This window comes from Lactuca saligna, chromosome 8 (assembly GCF_052625555.1).
Source record: "Lactuca saligna cultivar CGN05327 chromosome 8, ASM5262555v1, whole genome shotgun sequence".
Lineage (NCBI taxonomy): Eukaryota > Viridiplantae > Streptophyta > Magnoliopsida > Asterales > Asteraceae > Lactuca > Lactuca saligna.
Window position 1 is genome coordinate 95,812,122 of NC_136424.1, and position 22,068 is coordinate 95,834,189.

General features: G+C 34.8%; 1 protein-coding gene, 1 non-coding gene and 1 pseudogene across 3 annotated transcripts; all 3 read left to right on the plus strand.

The window, feature by feature from the left end:
- The first annotated feature begins 636 nt into the window (after window positions 1-636).
- LOC145013408 (small nucleolar RNA SNORD25) lies at window positions 637-719 on the plus strand. Its single transcript, XR_013664969.1, has one exon. It is a non-coding gene; the product is annotated as a small nucleolar RNA SNORD25 (small nucleolar RNA).
- Window positions 720-12,608: 11,889 nt separating this feature from the next.
- LOC145011637 (ran-binding protein 1 homolog b-like) lies at window positions 12,609-14,015 on the plus strand. The gene is made up of 4 exons (XM_078970376.1): window positions 12,609-12,902; window positions 12,982-13,133; window positions 13,212-13,337; window positions 13,430-14,015. Exons 1-4 carry the CDS (start codon window positions 12,757-12,759, stop codon window positions 13,687-13,689), a joined length of 684 nt encoding a protein of 227 aa, XP_078826502.1. The 5' UTR covers window positions 12,609-12,756; the 3' UTR covers window positions 13,690-14,015.
- Window positions 14,016-20,120: 6,105 nt separating this feature from the next.
- Window positions 20,121-22,068, plus strand: LOC145012873 (transcription termination factor MTERF6, chloroplastic/mitochondrial pseudogene; annotated as a pseudogene). The gene is made up of 2 exons (XR_013664699.1): window positions 20,121-20,433; window positions 20,862-22,068. The product of XR_013664699.1 is annotated as a transcription termination factor MTERF6, chloroplastic/mitochondrial pseudogene (transcript).

Consider the following 22,068-nt stretch of genomic DNA (forward strand, 5'->3'; position numbering starts at 1 on the left):
GTAAAAATTAACCAGAGAGGACCAAGTTGTTGAAAAAGACAAAATCCGTAACTTTTTTAAGATTTAGTCGTTAACCATATAAAATAGAAAACCACAAAAAACATTTTTACAATTTGGTCTATATTTATACTAAAGCCATCGGTAAATATTCGGTTACGAATTTACAAATAGAACTTGACATGGTTGCTAGGGTTAAAGACTTGTTACAATATCGGCCGTTCATGTAATGATCGAACGTGTGAACCGTTGGATGTGATTGGTTCCATCTCTACATAAACCCGGACCCCCGGTCTTCATTATCATCGCATCTGTAATTAGGGTTTTATTTCAAATTTTGTCTTCTGTTATTGAAATTCTTCGATCTCCGTTCATCATCAATCTTATTGATTGCAATTTACGTTTATCTGATTACGGCTTCGCTATCTGGTCGGCGTGAATTTTCTCCGTTTCTGTCCGACTCGTTCCCTAGAAGCAAGATCAAGCGTGTTGTTCTGAACTTTTTAATCTCCTTCGAAATTCATTCGTTCTAGATCACTAGTACAGCTACATTTATTTGTCAATCATATATAATAAGTTCTAATTGGCTTTTGTTTTCTATTGATTATAGTTTCATGGTGTATGATTTTTGTGAGAATGATTGGCGATGATGAGTCAATACAGACCTGTAATGATTTGCGAGCATGATCGCAATTTATGAACATCTAAGGGACTGAGCTTTATATCGTTCTTCATCTTTCTATACATTGCTGCCGTATTATGTTTCCTCAAATTTTTTTAATGATTTGTGTTTGATATTTTTTTCATGGTCAAAATAAGTTTTGTATCTCCTGAAGTTCGAAGACAAAAAATTTGGATTCTCTAACTCGAAAACCTTGCTGTTTTTTGTTGTATCGGGTCTTGTTTTGGATACTAAATTGGGTTTCGGGTTTTAAATGGAATTAAACTTTGGTAGTCTTGTCCATGGTTTTTGCCAGGTTATGTTTTGGGTATGTAAATGGGTTTTATATCTGCTAATGTGAAGTCTGAAGTGAGTGGCATCCGTTATAGTTAGCAACTATAGGAGTCTGACCTTGGAAGTTGGAAATTGCGTCTAAAATTTTCAAATAAGTATCAGGGGTAAATTTGTAAAAATAGCTCAAGAAATATATGTTGATGTACATTTCCTGAGATGACAAGCATACATCACCGGAAAATAAAGTGACGCGATAGTGCTCCAAAACCAAAAATAGAAAAGAAATCAGGGGTAAGATGGTTACAACCAAAGCAATGTATTCTCATATTATATATAGCATTGTAGTTTATAAGTAGAGCACTATAAAGAATTTTAATCTTTTAATGGTATGCAATGTCTAAAAAACAAATTTTCAATTTTAAAAAAAAAAAGACAAAAGCCCACAACTTACTTTGAGTTTAAATGATGAGAAATTGCAAAACCAATCCAATTCATCTGATTATTAGGTTTCTAAGTCAGCAATTGCTGTGTATTTTCAACAAAACCTGCCAACTCACACATTTGTGCCTGAAATCGGGTGGGAAAAGACACCAATTGTGTAAGTGAAAAATGAAAATCTTTCATAAATAATAACTCCTTTTGTAATGAAATGGCAAGTACATAGAAGGATAAAAAAGAAAAGGTACATATTGTAAGGATATATTTATTACTATGTTACAACAAGGGTATAAATTTTATAAAAGAATTATATTATTTATAAGAGTGTTTGTCTAACACTGATTCTAAGTTGGTCATTTGACTTAAAATCATTAATAACACAACCTTTTTTATAAAAACCTGATTAATTTTAAGTATTTCGACTCAAAATCCCTTAAATAGTGGTATGTAATTTAAAGATGTACAACTGTATCAAATACCCTAAGAGATTGAAGAGGATTGTAGCATCAACTAAAATAGTGGTATGGTATGTAATTTAGGCTGCATTTATTACATCCCATGGAATTAAATGACACTACACAAGCTTTCTAAAGTTATCTTCATAAGGTTGGTGAGGGCATTTTTGTCTTTTATCAAATGGTGAAGTGATTTTTGTTTTGATGTCTGGTGGAGGGCATTTTCATCTTTTTTTTTTTCTCTTTGTAGTGTATACATGTATGTTATGTATTTATTTATTTACAATGTAATACCCTCATTTTATAAACATAAATATGTGTGTTTATTTTCGGTTTATAGTAAGATAGTTTACTCTTGCCATTAGTATGGTTTAAACACAAAAAAAGTGCAAATCGAAACTGGAAAAAAAAGCCAAAAAAAACCCTCAAAAAAAAAGTCCCAACAAAAAAACCACCAAAAATAGGAACCAAACGGTATCAAACAAAAGGAAAGTTGTACTTTTCAATTTGGCGTTGGTTTTATTTAGAAACAAAGAAAATGCAAAATATCCAAAGTTTTATGGCTACCTAAACACCTTTTATAGCAGGTAAACTAAAACACTGAAGGCTGCTTTTTAATTTTTCTAAAAGTTTGAGGTTGTAATTGAAATTTAAATTTTCTAGATCTGAACAAAAGGATTGAAAAATGGCAAAATTGACATTTTACATAGTTTCCTTTTGTTACACATTCAATACATAGACCAAAATACTTTTTTTCTGTTTTGAAATTGAGAAAAATGACTAAAATTATCATTTTTTACCAAACGAAAAAAAACCAAACTTGAAATGACCAAATCGGTTCAAATGTGTTCTTTTATATTTGTAATGGCAAGTTAAAAAATGACTCAAATACTAACTTTTTATACCCGATTGAAATGAACAAAATTAGCATTGTTCCAAAATGACAAAAATAGACTTATGTTCAAAATGACCAAAACGGTCCTATTGTGTTTTTTTTGTTCATATAATGCAAAGTTTAAAATGATGAAAATACTAATTTTTTATGTTTCAACTAATTGAAATGAGTAAAATGGACATTTTGAGCAAAATGATCAAAATAGACTTAAATGGTCAAAATGATCAAAACGATCCAAGTAAGTTCATTTGTACCTATAATGCACGTTTAAAAGAATGAAAACACACTTTTTTTCTCCTGTTTTACTTGATTGAAATGAGTAACCCATAGAGAACATTTCTTGCATTATAACAATGTACTTTACTTTCAAAGTACAATACTTAAATCAACAAATTTACTAATTAAAAAGAACCTGACCAAATATCTCAACATTTTGACTTTTACATAGTAGGATGCTACTATGTACTTAAAAATTATCATTTTTTAAGAATCTGACTAGACACATCAAAATTATGTCATTTAAATAGTACAATGCTATAAATGAACTTAAAAAATGAAAAGTACAATGCCTTAATTGTTAACTTTTTAGAATTTTATTGCATATATATTGCTAATCAAACTATTTAAAAACATATTTATGTCCTTCCTTTACACCATCAATACACACACATATGCCACACATTTGTAAATTGAAACTTCAATAATATTTTTTGCGTTATTTGTAAAGTTTTATTGTTAAAAACGAATTTATAACAAAATATGCATAAAAACCGATTTAAGTAAATTACATGCTAGTTTTTGGAAAAAAAAATTAAGTTTTTATTTACATAAATTATAGGTATATTTGGAAAATATTGTAGAAATATGATTTATTACAAAGTAATTACTCGAGTAGGGGCAAACAAGTAAATTATGTATTGTGTTACAACAAATACACAAAAGAAACAAATATGGAAATAATATATGTTATACCGGAAATAGTATATGTTCTTATGAAAAAGTTGTTAAAAACCCATATAAAACTTTATATTTCAATAAAACTTTATATTTCAATATATACGATTAAGAAATACATATAATTTAACATCGAGAATTCATGTAGAAATATATTACTCATAAAATCATTTGAAAAAAAAATATAAAAAAATATATATTCCCAGCAGACATACTTTTGATTTTTTTTTTTGTTTTCTTTTTAATTTCACTCTGGAATCTTCACCCCCTTCTTTTAATCCTCTCCTTCCCAATAGAAGCAACTGCACCTCCATCACTCTGTACAACACTTCAATTCCTCATTTACTTCAATCTTCTCAAATCTCATTTCGCTTCTCTCGAAAATAGAGAGAGAAAGTATTTGAGTAAATCACCATCGCCGATGAAGATGATGTCGCGAAATATGGTGGTTTTTATCACTGTCGTGGTTTCCTCATCGTCATTACCGGCGCTAAAGATCCATACAGATTCTTCGAATGGAATGTCACATATGGCGATATCTATCCACTCAGTGCTCGTATCAAATCAGTCAATAACATTACTCCAATCAACATTTTTTAGGTTTGATTTCTCAGTTTTGTGTTTAAAAAAATAATAATTGTAACAACGTGAATTTTCCAAACAAAATTTTCATTTCTTAAAACATGTTTTCATCCAAATCAAGTCATAAAATCCAATGTATCACAACATAATACAAATCATATAAATTCCAAGATCATAAATAAATCCTCCGCTAGTGTGTACAGATCACGTCGGCGCCTTCCCATGGTCCTCGCTAGTACATGAAACATGTAACACAACAACTGTAAGCATAAATACTTAGTGAATTCCCCAAAATACTACTTACGCACATACGCCCTTCCAGGCCATGACCTTCCGATCCATGTGTCTCAGGGGACTTCCGTCCCGACCCGGTAAACCTTCCGGTCCTACCCGCGTCGACCTTACGGTCCACATCACAATGCCTTCTGGCCCATAACATATATGCCTTCCGGCCCATAACATAATGCCTTCCGGCCCATATCAAACATAGCATACATAGCACATACAAACGGTTAACTTATCATATACAATGCATACAACTCATAACATATCCGACCCTCCGGTCACACAATAATACCCTTCCGGGTACAATATAGTGAAAAAACTCATTCTAATTAATATAGACTTCTAAGACTAGGCTTCACCCTTTTATTATTCCTCAGAGGGGTAAAAGACCGTTTTACCCCTCCTTGACTCAAAGTCCACATGTTGACCAAAACCCTAAAAGTCAACGAAAGTCAGCATACCACAATACGCGGGGCGTACCAACTTCTGTACTCGGGGCGTACATCACTGAACCACAATCGGGGTCTCAACCCCGTACGCTGCGCGTACTGGGAGTTACGCCCAACGTAATACCCAAATTCAGCCACACCTTATTTCTGGTCTTAAATGGTTAAGACACTTCTTCAACTTCTAGATCCGGCTCTCTTTAAGCCTCCTAACCCATAAAGTTGAAACCTTTAAGCCTTAGCATGGTTGTAAAGGCTCCTACACTCTCTAATACCTTTCTTTTTCAACTCAAAAGATCTAGATCTCATGCATGGCTAATCATTTACGTCCAAGATTACATTTTTATGAACATACAACTCAATTGGACCAGGAATATGATATATCTAAGCCAATGGAGACTACTTACTTATAAAGTCTCCATCTTTGGGACCAAAACCCTAGAAATTGGTCCATGAAGCATACCATAAGAACTACAAGGCAAGATCTGAACTTATACCTTAGGAAGAAGCTCCAACCTTTGCTATCCACGGATCTACACCTGTACACCAACTTCTAGCCTCCACAATGGACTCCTCTTCTCTTTTGCTACCTTGAAATGACACCTCAAAGCATAGAACACTCACAAACAAGCTATGAATGAAGGAACAAATCTCTTAGGGTTTCTTTCTGAAGGATGGTGGCTGAGGAACCAAGCCATCTCATTCCTTTTATAGCCAACAACCCAAATTAGGGTTTTGGGTCTGAACCGGTTACGCCCGGGATAACCTTGGGTACGCCCAGCGTACCCGGGTGATGAAGCGTTTTAATGAGGCACGCGAGTACACGCAGTGTACTCCTTGTACGCCCAACGTACTTGCCCTACACAAAGGCCCAAAAATGACAAATGAATAAAAGATGAAGGGCTAATTGGTGGTACCTGAATTTCGGGCTGTTACAATAATAAAAGTTTCATGTTAAAAGTAATACTTTCGTTATGGATATCACTACAACCATGTAAGAACAACATCCTAACGAGCACATGCATTTTCAGATCAAGATGATGGTTAATATTAAACAGAAATAGCAACAGCAAGGGAGCAAATAAAGGTCGCCATGTTCTCTCCATGACTAGGAAACATGGGCTTAAAAACAATTTAGTTCATAAAGATAAATAGCAACAGTTAAGCAGTCACACACACGCATACACATTAAGAAGCATAAACAATTTTCGATTATGATCAACACATGAATGCACATTGAGAAGCATAAACTGATGTGAAAAAGAACAACACAAAAATTAAAAAAAACACACAAGAAGAAACAAAAGATAAACAATCTAAAAGTAGGTTTTTTATAAAGGTAACGAAAGGATTGAAGTCTGGGATTTAGTGGACGATTTTCGAATGTGATGATTGTAAACCTTGGAAACACGATGCTATAAAGAAACGATTGATATCATATGTTTGAATTATATATTGAGCAGAATACGATCAAATTGAATGCAATTGATATGATGCCTTATATACTAAATTGGATACCATAATACCATGCTATGGATCAGGTATGTAATAAATTTTTGAGTTAATATGTACAACTATTATCATCGAGTAAATGGAAAGAAAACAGGGTGTTCTATATATGTTGATTTGTAGTTGAAACAAAGTAGGGGTATTATCGGTATTTTACTTTGGAATTATTCTGGTGTTTTGAATGGACAAGTGGAGTTTTGGTTTTGTTTATTTGATAGGGAGATATCTGTAAAAGTGATAGGTCTCTAAGTATTTCAATGTTATCCTAGAGCATTCCTATAACATTTTATTGCCAATTTGTACTATGATCAGTAGTGAAAACCATAGACATCCCAACAAAAATGGCTTTCAAGTCATTCTATAATTTAGTAAGTGAAATAATGAATAAACAATATGCCAATGGAACTGATATAAAAAGTAAATTTAAAAAAATGCACAATAGTTTTATTTAAAAGTTACCCAACCTTCAATCCCAATGATACAAGCTCATATGCCTCTGGCTTATGATTCATGCAGTTCAATGTCAATCTTTCATTGAAAAAGTTTCTACAGAAAAGAAAAGTATACATATGAGAAGAATTTTTTTTAATGCACAAAGGAAACATATAGTGCAAGTAAGAAGCGTCCAAATCCCAAATGTTCTCCCATAGATATCAGATACTACATATGAAACAAAATGTAATTACCTCGAAGGGTTTACCAAATTGGCCTTGTACGATTCAACAATAATAACATTCTTTAATTCTTTGTTCTTTTATAAACAAAGAAAGCAAACAAATCATCCAGAAGAACGCACTCTATTAAATCGAAAAATTTAGACAAAACTGCACGAATGTCCTTGTGGTTAGCTGAAAATTGCCACTTTGGTCCAAAAAAGTTTGGACTAGCATCAAAGGTCCAAACTATTAATTTTGTTGCGAGTTTGGTCCGATTTTGTTTGAACTTTTTAAAAAAAGATAATTTTACCCTTTTCTTAAAAGGAGTTCAAGTTAGTTGATTTTTATCCTTAATTATTAACCCAAAATTTAAATTGAGGCTAGGATCCATATTTTCGATTTGAACTTTGAAGAAGGATGTCGTAATCAAATTCGAATCTATTTTAGGTAGGTAAGGCTTTTACCAATTTCAATCTTATGAAACTCCTCGATTTTTTGAGATTCATTGAATCTTATCAACGACATGTTTAATCTCGAATTATGCTCACTTTTGTGATTTAGGATGTCGAGGATCACAAACGAGATGTAAACAACCATGCAAACCCGCTTGATAACCTCGATGTCATTTATCATTTCACATTGATGTGTCGATTAACCACACACGCTCCATTAACAAGGATAATTTTTGATATCCCCATCATGTTTCTTTGTAGTCATTGTTAGTGTGTCGATTAACCACACACACTCCACTAACGACATATACAACATGATGTGTGTTTTCATGGATTAACATACTTTTCACATTTTCCTAAAGTAACTAGAGTGAGATTTTATTAAAGGTTTAGTTACTTTTTATCATTATACGCATTAATAAGATTATGTCCTATCAAATTCGTTCGGCTAGTGACCCTCCACCATGCAAGCGAGAGGTGAGTGAGAGTGGACACTCAATAGCTGTCATTTTATAGGCCACTTCTTTAAACTATCCTTATATTATGGGTTTTCGTGAATAAGGCGTACTAGCAATTTAACTGACTATTCTTATATATATATACATATATATATATATATATATATATATATATATATATATATATATATATATATATATATATATTAAACCTCTAATAATATAAGTATAGGGTGTATTTTAAAACATTTTAAAAAACACAAGGTTTAAATATTAATTATCCAAATTAAACAATTAATTAATTAATCTTTAAACCAAATATAATTATAATATTAATCTTTTAATTAACAAAATAATCAAATGTAATTAATCATATGGATATTTCACAAAATTCAAGATATAGGATATCTGATTACCAAGATAAATATTCAGTTTTATACAATTAAAAAATATTATCCAAAGTAATTATCCTAATCAATTTGAATTAAGCAAAAAACAATTCATTGATCAGTGGGTTCACGATGACGTGACAATCAATGTCACGTTGTGGCAAAACGAAGAAAAATATGGATCTGAAGATCCCTACGTCGTAGTAGAAAGGACCATGACATGGTACCGTGACAGAATGTCGATTCTGCCAAATCCCAAGTAGGGTTTGTTAAAGTTCAAGCAATGTAATATCAATCTTTAGACAACCATACACTCTGATACCACTGATGGACTTTGTAACACTTGGTCTAGGTAATATTTATTTCTCCATATTTTAGGGTTTTGGACTGGAACTCGACGAGTTGGGGAGCTCCAACTCGTCTTGTAGAAATTCATTTGGACGCGGACTAAGGACTCTACTCGACAAGTTGGGGAGCCCCATCTCGACGAGTAGACTATGGAAAGGAAAACCCTAATTTTCAGGGTTTGTACCATATTTAAAGGCCTTAAACCTCTTTGTTAGCCTCCCTCATCACCCCTTTGTCTATAGAAACCCTAGTTCGTGCTTTTCCTATCATTTTAAGTGTGTGAGAGCTTAAAGTGTGCATTTTGGTAGTTATTTGAAGAAGGCTTGAAGTAAGAGGTGCATACCTGAAGGGAGAGGTTGTAGATCCGATGTCTTTGCTGTTGTGGCATCCATATTGAGGTAAAAAGTTGATACTTTGGTCACTTATTTAATAGATTTCTTCATGTGGGAGTTTATGGTCATTATTAGCCCCATTTGGGACCATTCTTGGATTTAAGCATGTCATAAAGCTATGACATCAAATCTTGACATCTCATGGCCTCTTTTGACATAAAGTTGCCATCTTTATCAAGTCATGGCCTTATTTCATGCCCTAAACCCCTTAAGAGGCTATGATTGAGTGTTTTAGCCCCTTAATGTCGTGCATGGACATAAAGTTAGCAACTTTATGTGGTATTTTCATCATAGGGGATCAGATCTATGGTTTCGGGCTTTGGACTCGCTGGAAAAGTGGCTGAATGTGTTAAGACTAGGAAAACTCGACAAGTTACATTGCCATCTCAGCGAGTTAACTCGGGTTTCCCCGATCCTCTAGAGATAATGTGAACTCGACGAGTGGTCCTATCAACTCGGCGAGTTGGCTAGGGTTTTCCTTGGTTTTTCTAAGAACTGAAGGAACTCGATGAGTCATCAAGTGCACTTGACGTGTTGGGGTCAACATGGATTGTTGACTTTGACTGTTGATTTTGACTTGGACCAGGGCTAACCAAGTTTGACTTTAAGTGTATCTTTGTTAATTAGGGGTTTTGTTGAAATTAGTTGCAGGGTGGTTGTAGGCGGTTGAGTTCGAAGTTATGAGTTGGGATTTGATTTTTACTGGTTCAGCATATCTTGAGAGGCGAGTCTTCTCACCATACCAATGGGTCAAAGGCACCAAGGCCGGTTTATTATGTGATATGTGGAGTGTTAGTTGGTTACGTGTTATGTTGGTATGACATTTGCATGGAAGACCCCAGGGGGTTCCCATGGCGGTAGATTAAGACCATGTGGGGGTTCCCATGACATTTAATGCAAGACCTTGGAGGGTTTCCATGGCATCCTAATATGTTTATATGTTTAGCTTGCATGATATTTCTTTGGTTAGCTAAGACCATGTGGGGGTTCACATGGCAGTTAGTGAAGACCATGTGGGGTTCCCATGGCAGGTAGTTAAGACCATGTGGGGGTTCCCATGGCAACGGGTTAAGAACACGTGGGGGTTCCAATAGCACCTGGTGTAAGACCTTGGAGGGTTTTCATGGCATCCTTATATGTATGTATGCATGGCTTATTTGGTATATGTAGTTAATATAACTAATTTGGTTTATGTGATAATGTGGATTGTGTGGGGTATGTTATGGGGAACTCACTAAGCATTATCTTACAATTTGTTGGTTGTTTCAGCTACATCAGGATCAAAGGGCAGAGTCTGGCGTGATGGCGCGACATGCACTCTCTGGCGTTTCATTTGGGACACTCTAATTTTATGAATAATATATATGATGTTATGGATCTTGAAAACAATTGTGATTGGAATTTTATAATTTATGGAAATGAATTTGCTATTTTAAAATGAAAAAAATTTGATTGAAAATTTGGGTTGTTACAGCTTTTACATGTAATAAAGCGGAATAATCCTTATACTCTCAAGGGTACATGCAGCTTATTAGATATAAGTCATAACACTATTGAAGTAACATTTTATTGAACAACAAGAACCTTATAAACCCTAGCTATTTTTTTAAAATCTTAAACAAGTTAGGGATTGCATACTTTTTGATTATTCTTGTAGATAATAAATGAATTCATTATTCAATTGCTCTTGGAAGCAAGCACCAGAAATCCCGTGTCTCTGATGGTCAACAACCAAACCCTAGCAATTAAGGAAACTTGAAGAGAGATGATGAGAGGGAAGATTTTCGGCTATAAACTTGGTAAAAAGTGTGGCCAAAATATGAAGCTAAGGAACCCAATTTATAGTGATGGGTTTTGAGCATATCTGCATTTCTATGTGCACATGCAACCCTAATTGTTTTATATCTAGTTTTTTTCTCAAGTAATACATGCAAATTAATTTGCCAAAGCATGAACCCTAATCTAACATACAAGAAAACGAGATCTACATAATATTAGGGTTAGAAGAATACATTTCTTGTTAATAACTTGATATTGACCTTTAAGAGCTTAGTACCCCAAGCGTTGTACCTCTAATGGAGTCACAAACACCACTTAACAAAGGATGAATAAGAGAGGTGATGGAGGCTCCACAAAATTCGGCTAGGGTTCTCTTAGAATAACATAGGGTTGAAAACTGTAAGCTAAGGCTCCTTTATTAGGAAATAAGATAAATCATTTATCAATCTGATTTCGTAATTATTCATGTTATATATATATGAGAAAAGTGAATATACCCTTAAGGTTATATAAGCTTAGGTACCCAAACTCACAATACTATGTTGAAGTTTAATAACATTATAATGAATATATCAAACAAAACAACTAATTATAGTGAGTTTGGGTACCTAAGCTTATATACCCTTAAGGGTATATTTACTTTTCCAATATATATATATATATATATATATATATATATATATATATATATATATATGTGTGTGTGTGTGTGTGTGTGTGTGTGTGTATGTGTGAAATATTCCATAAACCTTTAATTTGCTCCATAAAACCGTCCATCATTCAAGAAGCTTTTAGAATGCTTTTTGTTCAACTTTTGAACAATTACAACTTAGGTCCTTGTACTTTTAATTAATCCAAATAATCTCGACATTAATTCTAATTAATTTCTGATTAATTTTTAATTAAATAATACTATTTCTAATTAATATATTATTCTCACAATATATTAATAAATTATTTATTACTATATATTAATCATATAATAAATCAATAAATCAATGTCTCTCTCTATCTCTAAAAATCATCTTATCCAATTATCATGTTTGGGGGCAATCCAAAAAAAACTTTGCTAAAAGTTTAAATATATATCAATTTAGTTATTGATTTAAACATCTAATCTAACACTTTATTCAACACCTCTAACGGGTCATTCTTTTGGACTAAGTGATTTCAATTGCATCAAGTGTTACTTCAACCCTCAAATAGAACATGTTGTTTTCACAAACGAATGTGAATATCACGATGAAACCTCCAAACTTCAAGTCTAGTTTGATTAATATGATAACTTTGATAAGTAGCATATGTTAGACATTCCGCTATACGTATCGCGAACAACGGAACCATGAGACCATCACCAGCCACGAACCATTGTTGGTTTACCCTAGACGACCACGCAAAAGAGAGAGAAGAAGAAAAAAAAGAAGAAGAATGTTGTCCTGAGAAAAAAAAAGATCGTTGTCCTGTGTGCTACCCACTAAAAATCAACATGAACACACTGAACCACCAATGGTTGGTGTAGTGTGCACGGACTTTTTCCATGACCACATAGACCATGAGACGGTTCTTATAGTTTATACGGGATAGCCTCGGCAACCAAAAAAAAAAAAAAAAACTCGTTGTCAAATAAAAAATGACGTGGGCAACCTTTCCGTCCGCTGCGTAACCCTGACGCCTCTCCAGCGTTTCCCATATAAACCCTTTGCCCGCCCTCGATTTTCGCCCTAACAGACGCTCTCAGGTCTCGGCATCTTCGATCCTCAACTACAATGGCTATCAATGATCCCGAACACAGAGAGGAGGAGGAAGCCGCCACCGAAGACGAAGACACCGGAGCGCAGGTTGCTCCCATCGTCAGGCTTGAAGCAGTCGAGGTCATTAACGGTGAAGAAAACGAGGATGCAATACTCGATCTGTGAGTATTCGATCTCGATCCGAGTTTACACGTTTGTATGGTTTATTCTATATTATAACTTTATATTTCACGATTTCAGTAAGTCGAAGTTGTATAGATTCGACAAGGACGGGAATCAGTGGAAAGAACGAGGCGCCGGAACCGTTAAGCTTCTAAAGCATAAAGAAACTGGAAAAGTTCGTCTTGTTATGCGTCAATCAAAAACCCTAAAGATCTGCGCCAATCATCTCGGTATGTATAAATTACAATTGTCGTTTCCATATGTCGATTTTCATATGCTTATTATGCAATGTGATATTATTGCTGTAGTTCTACCGACGACATCGGTTCAAGAACACGCTGGCAATGACAAGTCATGCGTGTGGCATGCTGCCGACTTTTCTGATGGTGAACTTAAAGACGAACTTTTCTGTATTAGATTCGGATCAGTTGATAGTAAGTTGAAGTTTAATTTCTGTCAAATGTGTTTAATTTGGATCTTTTTCTCTGTCAATGTAATTATGTGCTGTTATTTTCTTTGATTTCAGATTGCAAAAAGTTCATGGAAACAGTTGAAGAAGTGGCAGAGTCACAGCAGCCGGAGAAGGAGGAGGAGGAGAACAAAGATGCCTCAAGTGCTGCTGGACTGCTGGAGAATTTGACTGTTAAAGATAAAACAGAAGAAGAAGGAAAAGAAGTCAAAAAGGCATCTGCTGATGCACCAAAGAAGGAGGAGAAAGAGCCTGAAAAGGCAGCAGAGTCAGAGGAGAAGAAGAAGGAAGAAGCTTCCCCTGCTTCCTCAACTTAAAATGTAGCCTTATGAGGTTAAGTATTCCTTCTTGATCACGTGTCCAGACTACGAGAACTTTGATGGGTGGTTTTATATTTGAATTAGGTCTATTGGGGTTTTGGTGAAAACATTTGGTTTTGATTTTGTCATCATATTGCATGGTTTGTTTTGTGTCGTTGAAATAGTATGGTTTTGGTGGGTTTTTACGGATGGTATTATTAGTGTACATCTGTTTGAGGGATATGCTTGTGATATTGCATGAGTTTGTGATTTAAGTGTCGTATAAAAACATTTATCATTTGTTACCTTGATTTAAAACTTTTCAATTTTGATATCTTTAATCATTGTGTGTGTCAAAGTGGTTAATATCCCAGTTGTAGTTTGCTTGAATGGCTTGTCAATTGTTTGTCCATGGTTTGTTGCATTGTATTGTAAAATTTAAGGGAAATTGAGTAATGTAACTAATATAAATGTCAATTTTGACAAAAATAACCATTTTTTTGTTTTGTTACTTGACCGCATTGCCCGGAATTATACATTCCAGAGTTTTTGGAATTGCATAATGCCATTCCGAAGTATTTTTGTATTTTTTGTGGAAGTTTAAATTAGTAGTTGGTTAAGCAGTTGTTAACTTTTAGTTTTGAAAAAAAAACTGTTATAAATATAGAATTGCATGGAAATACTTAAATCTATTGTAAAAAATAATAACTACATAAACTTCAATATGTTTAAATAATAATATAAATGGATCTTTTTTTTAGAATGAGTTAGTATATGTTTGAGTTTCAGTTCCCATTGTTAGAAACCCTGTTAGCTAAGTGGACTAGTTCCAACTTGTATTTTTTTTCCCACCACATACAATTTTCACAAATCACCTTCGATATGATTTGATTCAGGTTTCGGTGCAACCCTCTATCCTCAAAGATTTGCCACCAATCAACTGATCAAGCTTTCTAGAAAGTAACACAAGAACACTCCACAATCTTTTTATCGTGAGATTGTTGTGCTACGTCTTGCCTTTTAAAAGGGGTGTGTAAACTCTCAATGGAGATAACATCAAAGAGTTTGATACCACAATAGTTGATACCCACTAATAGTTTGTGGATAGGGGCTTCACATAACTATAAAACAAGATTTAGATTAAAAAAAATGATTGTCGTCCAAGAAACTATCATATATCGTAAATGTGAAGTTTGGAAATCCAGAATTCCTAAAGACCGGTGGCCCCAAGGTTAATAGGGATGTATATTAATTCTTTTTTCTTTGTATTACATATAATTTTCGCAAATCACCTTTGATATGACTTGATTTAGATTTGGGTGTAACCCTCTATGCTCAAAGATTTTCCAGTGATCAACTGATAAGCTCTCTAGAAAGTAACACAAGAATAGGGGTGCAAACGAGCCAAGCTACTCGTGAGTTATTCGGGATCGGATCATTAAAAACTCGACTCGAAATCGGTTTTAAACGAGCCCAAGTCGAGCTCGAGCTTAAAATTAAGCTCGTTTATTAAACGAGCTCGAGCTCGAGCCTATGTCATTAAGCTTGATTAGGCTCGCGAGCCTAAACGAGCCTTTACATAATATAATTTATTATTATTTATATATATTAATATAAAAATATATTAGAGGAATTACGGATTTAGGGTATTAGTGAACGAGCTTCTTAACGAGTTCGAGCTGAGCTTAATCTTATTTAGGCACGTCAGATAAAAACGAGTCGAGCCCGAGCCCGAGTCGAGCTTGGATAATTCGTTACGAGCTCGAACCGAGCTCAGTACAAGAAAGCTCGAATCGAGCTGAGCTCGAGCTCGAGCCTCATATAACTTAAACGAGCCCGAGCCGAACCTGGCTCGGCTCGGGCTCGACTCGTTTGCACCCCTACACAAGAACACTTCACAATCTCTTTATCATGAGATTGTTGTGGTATGTTTGTGCCATTTACAAAGGGGGTGTAAACTCTCAATGGAGATTACAACAATGAGTTTGATACTATAATAGTTTATACCCACTAGCAGTTTGTGGATAAGGGCTCACATAATTATAAAGCACGATGTAGATTCAAAAAAATAGTCGTCGTCCAAAAAACTATCATATATAGTAAATGTGAAGTTTGGAAATCCAAAACTCCCAAAGACATAAAGGTTGGAATTAGCTAATCAATAGATAGCATTTTCTTATAAGTGATTGTTACTTGGGTAATATAATCGAAATACATTTATATCGTATCACACTTAGACCAAGCTGGGTAATGGATCCATCAACCATGTCACTCTAATCATATATATGTGTGTTGAAAGCTATCAATATCAATGTCCGTCGAGCATCAACCACCTTCGCTCTATCGACAATAAAATCCAGTGCATGATATGATGCCAATCAACACATCACACATGTATACAATGAAGTAAGTAACCTAACTGAATGTTTAATGTGTAATGATCATACATGTATATAACCCACATCACATTCCAACCAACCCAAAATCAATGTCCTAATATATGCGCATCTAAAACTCCATTGTCGTTATACACGTGAGAAAATGGTGAACAAACAATAACGAAACCTTCTAGTTTTCTTGATCTAGTTTTTATGCACATTTCTTCATGTTTATATTGATTTGAGTGGATAGATCCAATAAAGCTACCAACTTTATTGATCCTTGAGGTCCCCAGAAGGTTAAATGCTCCAGATCTAAAGTGTTATGTAGTTTTGAGCTTATGCATTGGGGTTTTGATCCCATTCCTTTCATTTTGACTTACGTTGAGTAAAAGACATGCATTAAACATGCATGTCCTCAAAGCAAGGATTTTTATGATACATATGAGTGTAAGGAAGCTTTCTGGAAGGTATGAATATGGGTCTTAATGGATTAAGGGATTAATCAAATAAGTTGATTCTGATGAGATACAATGACATGGTGACATGCTCGCCACGACGTGGTGGTGGAATTAGTCACGACTTTTTTGTCGTGGAGTAGCCACGACGTGACCAGTAGTTGGCTACGGTGTGGTGATCTACTAAGTTTACTTTGACATTGAACGTTGACTTTTAACCAATTTGAGTTGTAGTCAGACTTTGACAGGTTTGAAGTGGTAGCATGAGGTTTGGTTTGTAAATGGTTAGGAGGTTCGTATAGCTGATTAAATGCGACTTTCAAGTACAGGATTCCAACTACTTGATCATGTGAGTTTTATCACTATACTATGTAGGATACTAGGTGTCGTGATATGCTAGATTGTCTATGTGACTTTTGCATGAAAGACTGGTGTGGGATCACAACACCTGTATGAAAGAGTGTGATGGGATCACTACACTTGCATGGAAGACCATGGCGGGAAATACTGCAATGAGGGTGTAGCAACAAAAGTGACTGTAAGACTATGGTGAGATCATAACATTCACATGGGTTGAAACATACTCATAGGACGAGACCTACTGTTATGTATGGTATATAGTATTTTGAGGAACTCACTAAGCTTTGTGCTTATGATTTGTGTTTAAATGTTTCAACTACTTCTAATAGCAAGGGAAAGGAGTCAGCTTGATTGCATAGTATCTACCGATGATATCCGTACTACATGATTGTGGGATTTACTCTGATATTTTTATAAAAACAATATACCCATGTTTTGGATTACTTGACTTGTGATGTTTATGGATGAGTTCTATTACTTAAAACTTGAAAAGTTTTTTTTTGGTATTTTTGGGATGTTTCACACTTATATCGCAAGTCCGTCATCCGACTACTTTATAGTTTTAATAGTTTCATCCTATAAAAAGAAAAGATTAAATATAATTAAGTTTTTAACAATACAACAACGTATAATAGAACATATGTAATTATTTATGTACCTTAAACCTATGTGTCCAAAAGTCATCATCCTGTAAAGGACTACGATCCTCTGTGATAAATTGCTCAAAGGGGGTAACCTTGTCACCATATAATCATTTGACGAATCTATACTATTAAAATTTTAATGATTCAATAATGAATATACCATAAAATTAAATAACAATGTGCGAGAGTTAATTAACAATGTACCTCGAACCCTTGTGAGGTGTCCTCATCCTGTCTGACCCTTATTACTAGGAAGTATGTGTATGCCTACCACAACATCGTGTTGTATAGTAAACATATAATGTGCCACCAACAACCATCGACATTCTTAAAGCTCCTTTTGCAAATTCATAACGAGTTGGTCCTTATCTATTGTTGATCTAGTTTGTGGTGGTAGGTCGGATGCATACGAACCTTTGTTAGTATCGTGTTGTACCTATTTTTGGAGGCTCATAATTAGGTGACATGTGAGGTGATGGTGTGAGAGATGGTTCCCTTTGAACGTAGGTAGTAGGTAAAGCATCGAGATCAATCCATGCAGAGCCAAAAGACCACCATGTCGCATGACTCTCATCTGTTGTCGACTGCAACTTTTCTATAAGCTTATTATCCTCCTAACATAATTGTATGTTAATTGTTAACATCATTAGACATAGGGGAAAATGAGAAATTTATATAAATAGTCATCCTTGCTCGACATCAAGAAACGTGTCGCATTGATGTTTTTGCAATTTCCCAAGCCCGTACTATTTAATAGCTTCAGGGATCACATTCAATTGGTGCGCACCAAACAAAATGTTGGCTGGAAAACTCTATAAAGTCCATATCTAAAAGAATCATATATCAGGATATCAGCAAATAGAAAACATTAAAATGATAATCATGTATTTTACCTTAAAAACGTATGAAACCCCGCCAAGGCTGTACATTATTTTTTAGGGTTTTTTTCTTTGACATGATGAATAAACCTATAAAGCTTATTGGATACCATCTCTAGTTGAATGTACAAGCAATCCTAAATTATCCCCCAATTACATGATACATGTTGAATCATCAAAGTTGGATATCAAACCCAAATACTTCTTCTTCACAGATTGGCGAGCTAACCGGTCATTGAACCCCTTCTCCAACAAATATAATAGATACATACGAACCTTTGTTAGTATCGCGTTGTACCTATTTTTGGAGGCTCATAATTAGGTGACATGTGAGGTGATGGTGTGAGAGATGGTTCCCTTTGAACGTAGGTAGTAAGTAAAGCATCAAGATCAATCCATGCAGAGCTAAAAGACCACCATGTCGCATGACTCTCATCTGTTGTCGACTGCAACTTTTCTATAAGCTTATTATCCTCCTAACATAATTGTATGTTAATTATTAACATCATTATACGTAGAGGAAAATGAGAAATTTATATAAATAATCATCCCCGCTCGACATCAAGAAACGTGTCGCATTGATGTTTTTGCAATTTCCCAAGCCCGAACTATTTAATAGCTTCAGGGATCACATTCAGTTGGTGTGCACCAAACAAAATGTTGGCTGGAAAACTCTATAAAGTCCATATCTAAAAGAATCATATATCAGGATACTAGCAAATAAAAAACGTTAAAATGATAATCATGTATTTTACCTTAAGAACGTATGAAACCCCACCGATGTTGTACATTATTTTTTAGGGTTTTTTTCTTTGACATGATGAATAAGCCTATAAAGCTTATTGAATACCATCTCTAGTTGAGTGTACAATCGATCCTAAATTATCCCCCAACTACATGATGCATGTTGAATCATCAAAGTTGGATATCAAACCCACATACTTCTTCTTCACAGAATGGTGAGCTAACCGGTCATTGAACCCATTCTCCAACAAATATAATAGATACATACGGACTGCATCCTCGTCCAATTACTCATGAAGAGATGTTTTAATACATTAAAAACATGTTGCAATTTTACAGATTCAATTGTCTTGACCATAGGAAACACACGTAATCAGAAAGTGTAACGATAATCCAAGGCAGGCAAATGTTAACCAAATTGGAAGCCCGTCACAAATCATAATTCCCTCTTCCCAAACGTCAACTATGACTCCTCGATTTCAAAAAACTAATTCTTGTACTTGGCTTCAAGGGCTTGTCACAACCTTTTTGCTGAATACGTAATGTAAAAGCAAATGATCCCTTCTATTCCTACATGAATATCTAACCATCTACCAAAACACATCGCATGACAGTCGGTTCATGAGTTTAGCAATAATATCTACAACAATTCCAGGTTTGCACGACATCATAAGAGAATGATTAAAAAAAAAAAAAAACGTTCTGATATCAACATCGAGCTTGTTCCTAAAATTTTGGAACCATCTTAAGTGGTTCTAGTTTCGATTCTCATTATCTTGGAACTGCTACTCGTTGAGTAACCGTCAGTTCCGGTACCTTTACTTGGTCTTTTATATATGTAATATTTTATATATATATATATATATATATATATATATATATATATATATATATATATATATATATATTTTATATATCTTTTTTGAAAAAAATTTGTTATATACAAAATTAAAATAAACTTAGCTAGGTTTTATCTCATTTTGTTGGACGACATCACAAACACACAAGACAACTAGGGCACAATCCATTCTCTCTCGGTCACTCGTTCAATCGCACAGACGCACACACCGTTCAATCGCATAACGTCACAGTCCACCGGCGAGGCCTTAGCCGGCTCCTGCGCAGCAGCGACGGCATCGCCGATAATCACAATACCATTCTCATTTTTTCTGATTCTGCCAACTCCCACACATTCAATCGCTTCCACCGTCTAGAATCGCACACCGCCACCTTCCACCGGCACACCGGTGACGCCTTTCTTTGAATCCGGCACACCAACGACGCCTTCCCGACTCCACTGGTCAGAACTCACAACTCAGAACATTTTTACTGATTAATGATGACATTCTGTTTACTGATTTAATGATGTCATTTCCGTTTATGTTTAGTAGTTGTTTACAGTGTAGTGATTATTTGAAATGAATTTGTGATGTCCAAGGACAATAAGCAACATTCAACATAAGTTGAGGGTCTAGGTTGTAGTGTTTGCAAGTAGTTGGAGGTGAAAAAGAGGGAAGTTAACAATGTAATGTAGGTTAAGTAGTGGTCTAAGCATTTCCTGATAAACTGCTAATAATCTCTAGTTAAACACTGCTAAACATGTAGGTTTCTATGAACTATTAATGACCCATTTTCACTTAAATGGGTTGAATCTGTCATATTATTTTTAGTTTGATTTAAGGTATAAACGCTTTGTTGATTTCCATTTCCTTCTTCCCTAAATTTCAGGTCATATGGACATCAGCAACAGCAACAGCCACATATTATGGTTCTTCAAGCAGAAAGGTTTTCATGAGAAAGGCATTAACGAAATCATGAGAAAATGCAAACGTCTGGAATCTGTCCAAAAACAAAACCTATCTGAAAACTGGGATTACTTAAAATCCATTGGCATCCAAGAACGAAAGCTTCCATCAATCATCACAAAATGTCCCAAAATCATGACCCTCGATCTAAACCAAAAACTCATCCCAATGATCCAATGCCTCACAACTCTCTCAACAAAACCCGATGAAGTCCCTTCCGCCATAACCAAATTCCCCCACATTTTAACCCACAGCATCGAAGAAAAACTTTGCCCACTCCTCGGTTTCTTCGAGTCACTCGGTGTGTCAGGAACTCAACTCGGTAAACTCATCCTTCATAACCCTAGAATCATAAGCTACAGCATCGATTCCAAGCTTTCAGGGGTAGTTGACTTTCTTGTAAACATCGGTTTGACCAAAGACAAAATGATCGGGAAAATCCTTGTTAAATACCCGTCGATTATGGGGTACAATGTTGAGAAGCGGATACAGCCCACAACCGAGTTTTTACTTTCATTAGGGTTAACAAAATCGGATCTACAAAAGGTGGTGATTAATTTTCCGGAAGTTATATGTAGAGATGTGGATAAGATTTTGAAACCGAATCTTGATTATTTGAAAACCCGTGGGTTTGCTTCGGGTCAAATAGCGAGTTTAGTGGGGAGATATCCACCGGTTTTGATTAAGAGTGTTAAGAACTCGTTGGAACCGAGGATTAGGTTTTTGGTGGAGGTGATGGATCGGGGAATTGAGGAAGCTGCTGATTATCCTGAGTTTTTTCACCATGGTTTCAAGAAACGACTTGAGAGACGTGAGAAGCTTTTGAAACAGAAGAATGTTTCTTGCAGTTTGAGTGAAATGCTTGATTGTAATCATAACAAGTTTCTTTCAAGATTTGATCTCGTTGCGAAAATTGTTTGACTTATTTTTTCCATCTTCTCTATATGTAATATGTATGTAGTTGTTTTCAAGTTTTAGTTATATATGAGTTTAATAGAGAAAGCCGAAAAAACGAAGTTTCATCTGTTAGATTCTTTTATCCAGACAAAGTAGCAGTGTGATTCTGTTTCAGATCCTGATTATTCTCATCCTTAACTATTGCAAAGATGATAAACTATCAAGTTAACGAA

Bases quoted from the DNA above. Each gene is read 5' to 3' on its own strand.
- LOC145011637 (XM_078970376.1), top strand. From the start codon at position 12,757: ATGGCTATCAATGATCCCGAACACAGAGAGGAGGAGGAAGCCGCCACC. The intron at 12,903-12,981 runs GTGAGTATTCGA...TCACGATTTCAG, and splicing joins GAGGATGCAATACTCGATCT to TAAGTCGAAGTTGTATAGAT. The intron at 13,338-13,429 runs GTAAGTTGAAGT...CTTTGATTTCAG, and splicing joins TAGATTCGGATCAGTTGATA to ATTGCAAAAAGTTCATGGAA.